This window comes from Contarinia nasturtii, unplaced genomic scaffold, assembly GCF_009176525.2.
Source record: "Contarinia nasturtii isolate CC-2019 unplaced genomic scaffold, AAFC_CNas_1.1 Cnas_scaffold_1699, whole genome shotgun sequence".
Classification (NCBI taxonomy): domain Eukaryota; kingdom Metazoa; phylum Arthropoda; class Insecta; order Diptera; family Cecidomyiidae; genus Contarinia; species Contarinia nasturtii.
Window position 1 is genome coordinate 4,473,683 of NW_022199032.1, and position 13,986 is coordinate 4,487,668.

Below are 13,986 nucleotides of genomic sequence, written 5' to 3' on the forward strand. Positions count from 1 at the left end.
GCTTTACCTCATCTGTGCCATTCCATTTCGGCTTTGCTCCATTTTCATAACATTGTTACAAACTGCGTTTTCTTTGGTTTAGCATTTTGTTTTCTTTGCTCTTATTTACTGATAGTATTTTAGTAACACTGGTTTTTCGCTCACAGCATCTATACATTTACGTCAAATATAATATATATTAATATTCGTTTTCGTTTGGTTTGGTTTCGGTCCTTGAATTGTTTTTTTCTCTTCTCTATCTCTCTATCTCCTCTGGTCCTATCGCATTCCGTCTTTGGCTACCATACACACACATACACCAACGATCTCACACTCTTCGTTTCTTCTTTGCTCTTTCTTTTCTATTTTTACAACTTGCTATAATTTACATTCCGACACTTGGCATATACTATAACACAATGGATTACTTAAACCGGGTGCATATTAGATTAATTGCATATTATCGTAAAAATATCCATATCCTTGTGAAGTGTTGGAGATATAGCGCGCCAAAGAGAGAGAATTGGCGAAAAAGATGCTGGCGAATAGATTGTTGGTATCAACAGCAACACATCGCTTTGAGTACATAATAAACTTATACAAATTTCCAGCGAAAAATAAGAACGAACAAGAGAGATACTTCATACAAGCAAGCAAGCGATACAAATTGTATTTGCACGCACAGACACACACACAAACACTTCTCAAGCAAAAAGGATTTATCTATATTTCTTTTTCTCTCACGCTGTGCTGTTTTTCGGCATGGTAGCTCAATTTTTACAACAAGTCTTTTTCTTGTTTCATTGTTTATCGTGTAATATGAAAATGGTTGTTGTTTTATTGCTTTTGCTTTGCTATCTTCAACCATTTCATGTGTGTGTTTGTGGGGTGTTCTGGCAAGCTTCGAAATCCGAAACTTAATGTAATAATCATAGAGTGGAACGTGAATAAATTGATGACGGATCCGAATTTCGTTTTTTTTCTCTGTGTTTTAGTAAAATATATACTATATTGGCATTTGTTAAATTAACATCTATTACCGCGTAAGTAGGAAGAGAATGATTGCAAGAATTTAACTCAGTGTTATAAACATGAATAAAGAAAGCTCTTGCTGTTGGAAGAGAGAGCGATATGAGTGAAGTACAAGTGGATAAATTGATATGTGAGTGTGCTGTGTGATGCAGAAGCACCCCAAAAAGATGGATATATAAAAAAACAGCATACAGGCAAGAAGTAAAGGGGCAAAGGATAACGTGAACGCTGCCCGAACCAACACACCACCACCACCAACCTCATCATCATTTTCATGCATTGAAGAAAGCTCGAAGAGTGGAACGCACTCGCTGGAAATTTATTTGGCCTGATATGTGCCACAGTTGGCAATGAGCTAATGGCTCGACGACGAATTGTTTCTTTTGTTCGATGCTACTTGTTTCGTATCCCCTTTTTTGTCATATCGTTGTCGACAACAAGAGTTAGTACGATACTTTTCGGTTATTTATAAAGTTAATGTAACAATTAGAAATTCATTATTTTTATGGTCTACAACGTTTGTTGTCGTCTTCGTTGTCGTCGTTACTCTTTCTGCACACAGCGACTTTGAACACACGTACATAAATTGTGTACAATTTATCCAATTTATTTTTCGGATCGAAAGATTCTTCTTTCGTTTTTCGTTGTTTTTGGTTTTGTTCGCATTTTTTCCCGTTGCCATTTCAATTCACTTCGAAGAAATTCGTTGTAATGGTTATGATTCGAAGACAGCTTCGTCTTCTGCAATTCATTCCTTCGTTTGTTTTTTCTTCGTTCAAGAATATTACATTTTCGGGTAAATAAACTTTATCTTTTTGTGTAATACGAGAGAAAATCGGTAAAAGTCCAATGTGATATCCCTTTAATAAATCGAATCAAGTCGATTTGTAACATGCATCGAGAGGAGTCAACAGACACACACAAAAAAATGAGAGACGAAGAAGAAACAGTAATGAAAACTACTACAACATTTTTTTTTCTCTCTCTCTCTCGCTCTTTCTCTCAAGAAAACAAGAAATTTCAACGGTCTTCAGTAAGCACACTGTGATTGATGACATCGTATCAAAAAGACAACATATAAATGCCGCTTATGTACACACATGCGTGAATGTTCACATAAACTTAACTCTTTGTTTTCGCTCTCTCCGTCTTTCTATCTGTCTGTCTTTTTTTTACTCATTTCGTTCGGTTTTATTTTTAAACAAATTCAACTCAAGATGATAATATGAAAATGCACCTGGTGGTGAACCAGTCGACAAAAGGCATGATGTTTGTGTATGTTGTTTCCAATTGTCAGAGAGAATGGGATCCGGCGAAGGCTGACATTGTAACAAATTTGGAATGAACGGAAAATAAGCATACACATAATCAAACTGCAAAGTTTGGAGCAATGTTCGATCAACAGCAAATAAAGAACACGAAACTAGCGAGACAGAGACAGAGAGATAGAGAGCAAATTGCGTTGATAAAAAAAGCCGAAATCAAGGAAGCCGTAGTTGTAAACATGCAATATAGAATTTCTTATGTGAACTTAATGATGATGATGCACTTATTATATTATCGAATTGGTCATTTTCATTGGGTTTCTTATCATAATAAATTATTTTTTTTGGCGACTTAAACTTACCATTCCGCTCTCCATTCCACTGTACGGTGATTGATATCCAGGTTTTTCTGAAATAAACAAAAAAAAAACAATGATTAAAAACATTGATTCAAAATAAGCGAAAAAAATAAAATAAAACGTTTCTCTTGTCTCTTTATCACAATTGTCCAACCATCATACTCTTTTACATACGCATATGCGCACACACTCACACCAAAACAATTCATCCACAAACAGATTATTTTGTTTCACACTGATCTCTTTTTTTTGCTCGTCTCAATCTAATTACATTTCATGGAAGCAAAATGCGAAGTAATACGTTAAAAAAAGAGAATAAAAAGAGAGAGAGAAAAAAAACCATTGAGCATAATGAACAATATAAATTTTAATTAAAACCATATGGTGTGGCACCGAATGAATGCAAAAAGCAAACGAGGATACCTCATTGTGATTGGGATTTCACCAAAAAGTAAGACGATTTAAACCGAAGAGGCATGAGAAGAAAATGATGATGAATAAGAAGGGGGAAAAAACGTAAGGCATTTTGATACACATTCGTCCTGCACATATCCTTCAAGTCACAGCTATCTTAAAAACATTGCTATATTTCGGTATGTGCGTGCGTTTTTTGCTCTCTCTCTTTCGGTGGCTGTCGATTTCTAATTTTCTGCTTAATTATGTTCCCCTTGCACGTCAAAATATGATTTCGTGTTCGTCTCAGTTCGTCGGCCGAACAAAAAAAAAACGCCGACCACTTTTGTGCATCGATTTGTGTCGAATATGTCAATAATAAATTTGTACGATGACAAAGTGGAATAAAAATTGTATGCACTAATCGATGCGTTGTATAACAAATCACATTTACCCAAGCACCGTAAAAATACCCTCGAGAAAGTTTTGTGAATTTTATCGGAATTTTTGTTTTTATTCCACATTTTACGAAGTGCACAATCAATGGGTTTTTTATTTTTGTTTTTCTTTTTTCGGTCATATATGTATATATGTGTGTGTGTGTCTGCATATGTGTAGAATGGCCATTATATCAATGATGAAAACAACGACGCAACTTTCTCGCTAAATGCGCGCACAACGCGCATCTCACAGGCGAGGTTAGTTCAAAGCTGAAAGGCAACACTTTGACAAGAAACAACAACAAAAATTGTTCAAGAAATACTTCGAATACATAAAATGGTTGTGTTGCTTTTGTGACTGGCGTTTGTTCGATCTGTGTTCTTATTGTGTCTGCTGGCGGCGACCGTTCGGAAAAACATTCATAAATGTATTTACGTCTAGTGGTTTTCGGACTGGATACTTTTTTTTGTTCCACTTTTGCTTCACTTTTCGTTGGAGACAAGCACGAAGAAAAGTTTATAATTTGCTATTGCTACTACTGTCGTCGTAGCTGTTAGTTTTTTTGTATTTTTGCATCTAAAACGTTTATTACTGGGTGTTCTGTGTTGAGTTTTTCGGTTAGCGACAATTTAAATAAAGACATACCGCCAACGATGCCTAGAATCGAACCGCAAAAATGTCAATATTACCTATATATTGCATCGAGAAGAGAGTTGGAACCAAGAAAAAAAAGCGCAAAAATTTCTCATGAAATTCGTTTTTTGTATCGAAACGATTGAGGCGCGTACAATCGCACACGCTCGTGTTAATAAGTAATTTCAGCGAAAAGAAATATATTCAAATTGGTTTTGTGACTCTACAATATATATTCCTAAACTAGTCGCAAAATGAATGAATACGTTGAAATGGAGTACATGCTGAATCGCCGTAAATTATACGTTTAATTTTTGAAAAAGGCTGCCGTTGTTTCTGTTACGAGTGCGCGCCTTCAAAAACATTTATCGGTGCACAGTCATTGACTGCCGCACACATTCAGCGTTTTTTGAAAAAAAAAAAAAAAATGCAAATGCCGTTTAGCTAATGAACAATAAAATTGCAATATGCACAAATCCTAGGGAAGAATTTTTCAGCGAAAAATCAACCGAACTTTGCTTGGGTTGCGTTTGTGTGCGGCAGTCACACATCGAAATCGTTGTTCGTAAAATTTAGTGCAGTAAGATACAAAGGAATAAAAATCACCCATAAATAATTTTCAATTCCATTCCATTTTTGGCAAACCAATAAACGCGAAAACCGACGGATACGTTTTTTTTTTAATTTTTCATTCTTTTGGTTGCTCTCGCTCGCTCATTCTCTTTGTCGCGCCCCGCAGTTCATGTGTGCATAGGATTTTTGCATACGTGAAGCGCGCATATTGCCATTGTCTTTCTTTGTGGGGCCGATTATTGTGCAAGTCACTTTGGAGTGTTGGTTATCCGGTGTGTGGCAGTAACAACACAGCAACACCGCAATGCATGCATCATTTTCAGTGTTTGGTCGTTTGTCGACTGAAAAACGCATGGCGCGCACAAATAATAAAATGCGTGCTTATCGAAATGCACGATGCAATGTAAAATGAAAACGAAACTAAAAAAACAGCAACGTTCGAGCGAAACAAATAAAAAAAAATAATAACAAACATACATATGTGCGCGCGCGAACGACACCAGAAATGCCAAACAAGAAGAAACTGCCGAATACACTGGTTTAAACAATATTATTGTAGTTCCAACTAAAACTAAATGGTCTCGTGCGCAAATCAACCAAATAGTAATTACACGCAATGAGCGAAATGCACTCAATCTCTCTCTCTCTCTCTCCTTCGTGAATGCGAGCCACTCATCGGCCAAAGAGTCAGAGAGTGAAGGTATTTGTGTGTGTGCGCTTGTCGTTTGATATGTTCGGAATACTGTATTTATTATTGCTTGTTTATTAGTGAAATTTGTTTTGACTATAGAATACGTACATACACACACCGAGTGAATATTGCAATGAAAGAAATTAAAAATAGCTAACGCGCGGTTCCGTATTTAATATAGGTTTTTCTAAAGATTGGCTTTATCAAACGGTGCACAACCATTTTGCGTACCATTAAATTTGACTAACATGAGAGATAGTTATTTGGTTGTTGCCTTTTATTCCTCTCTTTCTCTTTTTGCCTTGCCCATATAAAAAATCATAGAGAAACAGTCGCGAATTTCAATATTTTGTCTATATTTCGATTAGGAAACGTGCATCCATTGTAGCTTAGCTAAAACGAGTGAGCACACAATTTCAATCGGGGTGAAAGATAAACGCGAAAAAAGTCACTTTTGTTAAACAACAATGCAACCGACATAAAAGGATGATAGTACACGATGGGTGTGTGTGTGTGTGTGTGCACTTCGAATGCATTGCATCGAGTATTGCGAGAGATTTGTTCATCTGTTTTGTTTAAAATGCATGTATTTTATAGTTACTTCGATTTGTTTTATTTTTTATTTATTTTTTAATACTCAGATGCAATGTTCAACATTATGCCGGATAGGCATTGAACATAGGACATCGATGTACATACAAACAATTTGTGGATAAATGAAATATTCAAGAATGCGCTCGCTGCCACCACATTGCTGTTCAACTGTTACTATAACTGAATCAGTGTGTGCATGTGTTTGTTGGCTTTTAACGATTCATTTGATCATTTCAATACACAATAATTGCAATTTGAATTTTCCTTACTTTCAGCTTCCACACAACAATTAAAATTAGCGATTAATAAATGTTCTCATGTCCGTGTTCGTGTGTTGAGCGCGAGCGTGTGCTAATTCATTTGCGATATATGGTTTTGCTTATGGTTTAAGCACCCAAATACAAATCGCTCCTCTCTTCCGCTCGATTGCAATCGATGGAGTCCGATGGAGTCTATTGTGAGTTGTCTGTGCCAATAGATGGCCATTGTGTTTGTGTGTGTGTGTATGTGTGGACGTATGGAAGGGGAGTTCATGTGGCTTATTTATATGTTTTCTATTTCAGTTTTCAAAGAGCTCTTTATCTATTTTTCAACAATCTAATTGATTTGGAACGGTTTTTCGAAATATTATACGATATTTTCATAATATAATATTTAGTTGGGTCTTTATCATTTCAATTTGTTTTGATTGCTTTTGTAATTTAAAATTAGCCTTTCGATGGCCGATTAAATAAATCATTCCACAACTAATTCGAACATAGAATTTGTTTTATTTTATTTTTTTCTATCTCTATTACACACTCATGCGAGCCACTTACTCGGCTCGTTTCAACCATTTATACAAACATGACTGATATAATATATGCGTGTTTGTACAACGCAGTGGCCAAATCAACAATAGCAATTTACAATAAAAACCGTTGACGAATATTTCGAACGAATATATGTATACAGACATGCTTTTTTCCATTGTTTGTGAATAAAATAATGAAAAATATGTTCAAAAAGAGATAATAAAATTCGACCGTTTATTTATTCAGTGCTTTTTATTTAATCATTATGGTACTTTTAATATTCAATATTTTAAGTAGACCTCGATATTCGATATAGGCTCACAATTTTATTTTATTTCGTTATCAAAATGAATTACAGAAGAGAGACAGAGAGAGAGAAAAGGAGATGAAAGGAGTGAACGAAGCAATCAAAGCAAGACGAAAATTTTCAACTTCTTAACCACATTTAATGAGAGAGAGAAAAAATGATAATAAACGTGGCGGCCACCACATTGATAGAATGACGTGAGCTAATCTTCATTTACTTTTCGTTCTTTTGATTGTGTACTCAATTTTCAGTCGCACATAGATCTTCTTTTGAACATTCTTCAATAACAAAATTATACTTTGAACAATCGTCAGACTTGTTTCAATGTATAAAAATCTTCCACTTCATAATGATTGTTTTTTTTGAAGTCTAAAAATGAAACATAACATTTCATGTTATGGAATTGCGTGAAGAAATAAACAAAAAGTCAATTGGATCAAATTGGTATGTGAGCGAAAACGATAATTATACACACAAAATGATATTTGTCCTTTGCTATAATTCGAATAATATGTAACAACATGTAGTTACTTTAATTTCAAGACCGTTTCAAACAATCATCCCCGTTGGTTTTCACATTGTATGTTCTCTGTAAAGTTGAATTATTTAAAAGACGAAGATAAATAAAACACGTAGTTCGGAAAGAGCACAAGATAATTAAAAGTATTAAATTGAAAGTTGTAAATCGAATAGAGTTCTTTAGAAATTGAGCGTCGTAGGAAGTTTAGTTTGGTTTGAGAAATGGAGAAAGAAAAAATGCGCACACACCCAATGTTCTACCATATGTTCGATGCATAGACATTAAATAAGTGGCTGTACATCAATATGGTTTGTGGTTTTATTGCTTTAAAATGAATTTAAAAATGAAACTTGCAAAAGAGGTATAAATGTTGTTGAAATATTAAAGAACCGACAAGTTTTGCTGAAATTGTACGCATTTTATACTGTCAAAATCATCGATCATCAATATATAGAAAAAAGAATCATATAATGAAACCTCTTCGATGAGAAAACCATTTTGGATGCCTTTCTCCTCGTACTCTATGCACTTTTCCGTATAATTTAGACAAAACGAGCCATAAAAAAACCAAACATAAAGGAAGGACTCTAACATTCAATTTTCCAATGTTTCTTTTCAGCGCCAAGGCTCTTTGTACAACTTTGTATTACGTGTGTATGTATGTGTGGTGAATTTTGCATTCATCAGAAATGGAAATTAAGATCCTGTCTGTAGCTGACTCAAAAAGTTACGACTAGAAAAATGAAATGCCAATGAATAGGCGACAACAAATGGATTTGTATGAGTTTTCAAAAGAAAGAAGAAAAAAATCTCTCACTCTGCCACATTCGACACATAAACTCACTCTAACCCCGCATGTTTCTCTACGCTTTATTTGCGTTTAAATCTATTTTTTTTTTCTTCCAGAAAACGAGAAGAACAAACAGAAAGAGAAAAACTGAAACGAAATGAAAGAGAAAGAGAGAGAGAGAAAGTGATCGTGCGAAAAGAGTGAGAAAGAGAAGAAAAAACACCAACGAAAGAAGAAAAAAAACAATTCTCGTTTCGTTGCCTTTTCCCAATCATTTTCTCCATCTCTGTCTATTCTTTCTCTCTTGGCATGTATATGAGCTAAACACTGTGAGTGGTGTTTGTAAAATATAAAAGACCGAAAACAACAGCTGTTCTATGACCGCAACAAAGAGCTGATAAAATCTTAAGGTCGTAAAAATGGATACACACGGGCTAAAAGGCAGCTCACAAATCGTAAAATTGTGTTGAACGTGAAAATGGAATGCATAAATATGTGCTCTTTTGCTTGCTTGCTTGCTCTTTCTTTCTCTATCTATCTCTCTCTCTTGCTCGTTTAGTTTTGTGTCGGTAAGATCGTGATGTGGCATGGTGCGTTTTGTACATGTTTTCAATGGTGCATTATTTTCGTTGCATTTCATACATCGAAAATCGTATCGATTCGTGTGCATCAGAAATTACAATGCAATAGAAGAAGAGGAGAAAACGAACACGGGCGAAACGAACGAAATGAAATTTCTTGATATGCCGCATCCCATGACCGACCGTATCGACAAGTCTATATGGTGGCAAGTTTTATATTGACATGTCCTTTGCTTTCTAAACTTTACTAGATGGAACTCATTCATTTTCTCGCTTATTCTCCCTCGACAAATCCGAATTCGGTTTCACAAAGCTGTAAATATGATCAAGATCGATCTTTTTTTGTGAAAAATAAACTGTCATTTCGGTCATAAATCTTTATGAAATAATTTGATGGCAAGAAAAAAAAACCAATATTCGATTTAATTCGGTTGCATTTCGCATGCAGAAATAAATCAATGTATATAATTTGTTGTGTGTTCCTCAAAGAATTCTTAGTCATCCATCGCACATTTCAATCTGCATGTATACGTAATAATCATTTCCAATATGTATCGATGAAGAAAAAATAAATAAATGTGCCGTGTTTATTTTATTCTGAAATGAGGTCGAAATTGCACGATTTGAATGGCCATGCATATTTTAGCGGTGTGCTGTCGAGACCATCGCCATGTATTTCATTATCGCACAGGCCACAATATATATATTATACATATATGAGTGTATTTGTGTACCTAATTTCCCCCCTCGTATTTGTGACAATTCATCTATCTATTTAACTATCTATCATTTTCGATTGGACTAATAAAGAAGAAAACCTTAAATTTTTAAACATTCTTGTTGAATTCGTTTGAAATTCACGAAACTCAAATTGAGATCACCAATGGCTGTCATATGCAAGCACTTTGGATATATAATTTAGTGATGAGAGGGAAATAAAAAAACAGAGTGACAGAACAAAAGAAAAACAAAACTAAAGACAAAACTGATGTTATATTAAATGCAATATAATTGAGTATGAAGTCACTGCGCAAATCTTGTTTCTATCTGAGGTTCATGTGCGATGCCTCATCGATGTTGTCGTCGTGGCTGCCACTCTATATACTGTCTTTTAATAAGTATTCGTGCGTTTATATGAATGTGTTGATTGTCGATACTATTTTTGTACTTGTAGATTCTTACGTGGCCATTATTAAATGCTTATGAATTGCTTTTCTACAATAATGACATAGATACATACAATAACAACAACAACAACAACAGCAACAGCGGCAGAATCTGAATCAGAAGCATTGGCAAACGAGACTATTTTATAATAATAATCGAATGAGAAGGTGGAACAATCTTGGTCGACTATTTACAGTCCATGACTATTCAAAATGGATAAAAATGCATGTGTACATGTACAACGTAACTAAAGTCAGAATATTTGAAACTTGACGGTGTATAAAATTCAAAAAATACATTTGTCTTTCGCTCTCACCATCAAATCAATCGTTTTTACCGAAGGGCAAAAAAAGAGGAACACATCGATGTAACCATCGTAATACGATTTGATTTCCGAACACCTACCTCTTCAATCGAAATGAATGATTTGGTGTTGTAAGTGGGAAATGCCACATGCGCATTTTGTTTTTCTTCTTCTCAATGCTGCTTGAGTCATCGGTTGGGCAATCGGATCATTAATTCATTCAATTAATTTTTCATAATAAAGTGCCATCAAGTACATCTGATTCCAACTAAGCTGATTCGTTGGCTTCTCAAAAGAGTTGCAATCTCTCTTAATATAGACATTGCGCTCGAACCCGAATATACATATTATCCATGAGTTAACTTCAATTTATTTTCGATTTTTGTTTTTATTTTGTCGTTTCGTGCTTGCACTTTTCTTTCGGTTCATAAAATTTCGATGTAGAATATTTGGTAATACGGCAGTCGTTAAGTGCACATCTTAATTGTTACTCACTTAATCGTCCAAAAATAGAGCGTTTTTATTCCCGGAATATCTCTTTCAAAATACACATTTTCAAGTAGTTTTTCCATTTTGTCAGTAGTTTGTTGTTTTCTCTGTGTTTTCTGTTTCTTTCGTCGTTGTTAAATTGATATCATTTCGAAAAATTTAATTAGTGCTCTTCGTTTTAACCAGAGTGATTAAAATGGAAAAAAGGATAGAGAACGACGGAGACGACGATATGAAACGGTAATTACTGATTTTATTTGTTTCTTGTGTGTGTAGTTGGTGTGCTCCGAATTCGGTTCAATTTCAATTGAAATCAAAGTGTCTTTGATTGAATATTCAAACATTCAAAATTGAATCCAATTCGTTTGCTGAAGTCTCTCGACAAATTAATATCGACAACAACAATGGCCGAAAACGCTATCAAACACTTGGAATGAATATTAAATTGGCTGTCATGCTTACGTCAACTAATGGTTTAATTACATTCTCTTCACGATGGATCTATCTTAGATTGTTACCTCACAATTAGTTTTGCTTGCCAACGAATTGTTTGATCATTTCCATTTTTCTCATTGGCACCCAAAAATTAATTTCTTGATAAAATATTTAAGTGTGTGTTTAACGTTATTATCAAGCATAACGGTGTGAAAGTCCTAGAATATTTATTTAATATGCTATATTACATATATCGATGTCAGCAATGGATGTGTTTATGATTTTGACACACATATCGAATAAAACGGTTATTAACGAGTTTGTCTATATATGTATGAACAAGGGAATCAAGGTGTTTTTGTATGCACCATTAAATATTTAAAAATTAACAGCGGAAGCAATCGAGTGGCCGAAAAGTTGGAGTCAATTTTTTTTATCGGTCAACAGCAAAAATGATAGAAAAAATAATAATAATAATACAAGAGCCTGATGACTACAAAAAATAAACGTAAATACATCAACTCAACTGGTGTCAAATATATTTTACACAGGTGGCATATCATTTCGGCACATGAGCAACAAACTTGAACACATGGACGACGGTGTACACTACACCTATAAATATCCGTGCCATTGCTTTGGTCTTCAACGTATCGTGCTTGTTGTTCCAAATGTTCATATGTTTGTAGATGAGCTGGTTCGTAAATATCGATATGTTGTTGCATCAAATCAAATCGAAGGAGTGAAAGAGAGAGAGAGAGCGACGAACACTCGAACAAAGCACCGTATACATATAAACATTCCCCTGCATAAAAACGGGGTCCCATAGAACACTCTACATAAACGAAACAGAAGAGAGAAAAAATGCATATACATGTTTCACTGACGATGATCCACAACCAACTATCGAAATCCACGTATGTATAGACGATTAAAAATGGAATATTTGTGTGGTGCAGACACAATTGATATATGGAAAATTCGACAAATCACAACGGCTGCACGTTTTTTCTACGTTCATGTTGAACGGTTTCTTTCAATTTTTTTATAGTTTCAGATAGTTCACGGAACAAAACATACAGCAAAGTTGAAAAGACGTTGACAATTGACTCGAAAATAACAGCAACAACAATAACGACATGAAAAAGGTTATTAAAGATAATAACAAAAAATGGCACAGGTTAGGTCCTCTAAACAGGACAACAACGATATCACACACAAAAAAAATGTCAATGTTCGAACGCTTGTGTCATGAAACGGAAGTAAACAAAGCACAGGCCATATATGAATATGAAACACGATCATTGGACTAGTTTGTGAGTATGATGTGCACTGAATACAACTGCATGGATTAAAAATACATATAGTTTTTTTTAAGGAGAAATGCGAGCACACACGTTCTTTCGATTGAGTAAATTCGTTCAAAAGCATACATCACCTGTGTTTTCAGGAGACAATCTAATAAAATGCTATTCAACAATGGCAAACATTGCAAAGGGTCATTATACCACAAAAATCTTTTAAAAATGTTGGCATAATGACGGGAAAAATGATTTTTTTTTCTTCTCTCTTATTTCTTTTCATAATTGTCTTTTCATATAATTCAATGGTGTTTCAACAGCTATAGAAAACGAACATATTTCGGTCATTGTCATCATTTAATGCATTCGAACGTTATACACATTTCAAATGATAAAAAATAAGGAGAAAATGATTCGGTATTTCATCGATCTTTAACTAATTATATGTTTGAACGCGCAAAACAGGCAAGTTTTATACAGTAAACCCACTCAAAGCCGAAAATCTCATGGGGCCAAATTTTTTTTGTAATTTTTCAAAGTTTTCCGCTAAACAGAGTTTCCGCTATTCAGTGACTTTACTGTATATTTATAAATAAAATAGTTGATAATATTTTTTTAATTCTTCAAATTGCCGCCGATTAACATTTTATAAAAAAAAAACATATACAAAATTAAAACAGCACGCAAGAGGCAAAATAACATCGTTTCTCATTTAATATGCAGAATAACCCCAACCACATCATCTTTATTAAAAAGAATAAGCGAGGTAATAAGAGAATATAGTTAATGTCACGTAAGCGATCGCCGCATTCATTTCAGCCCGCATTTTTATGACTAACATTTTTGTCCTTTTGCGGTTTTTTGTGTGATGGTGGCAAGGAAATGGCAGAATTTCATATTAAATGTGTTGGTTCTTTGTGTGTGTGTAACTTTTTTTCTATTTTATAAATTAATGCACGTTTTTTTCTTATCTTTCGCTCGAGTTAGTTTATTATATTATAGGATGTGTTTTGTAATGCTTTAAACAATGAATTTTACATCAGAAAAATCGCATTTTTTCCCCACTCGACGGTTCTTTTTTTTGTATCTGAAAAAAAGGCAACAGTGGAAAAAATTGCACCTCACTTAAATGGCTTCAAAGTATCTTTCTCTCATACGAAAAGATTTTTTTTTTTCGTTCATTTCAACTCATTTTCTCGTTGAGCTCATTTAATAAGCAGATGCAAAACAAATTGAGGAGAAAAGTTGACATATCAAGTGAAATGAAAATAAAGTTTAAAAAAAAAATTGCGGCGACCACCCGAATAAAAAAGTAATTTAATAAAAAAAATGGCACAC

At 34.3% G+C, this 13,986-nt stretch overlaps 1 protein-coding gene across 1 annotated transcript in view; it reads right to left on the reverse strand.

Annotated features, from left to right (window-relative positions):
* Positions 1 to 13,986, reverse strand: part of LOC116347170 (protein daughterless) — a 72,512-nt gene that overhangs the window by 48,840 nt on the left and 9,686 nt on the right. Inside the window, exon 2 of the mRNA XM_031777687.1 lies at positions 2,639 to 2,685. Coding sequence (XP_031633547.1) covers positions 2,639 to 2,685 — 47 coding nt within the window. The remainder of the gene's footprint in view (positions 1 to 2,638; positions 2,686 to 13,986) is intronic.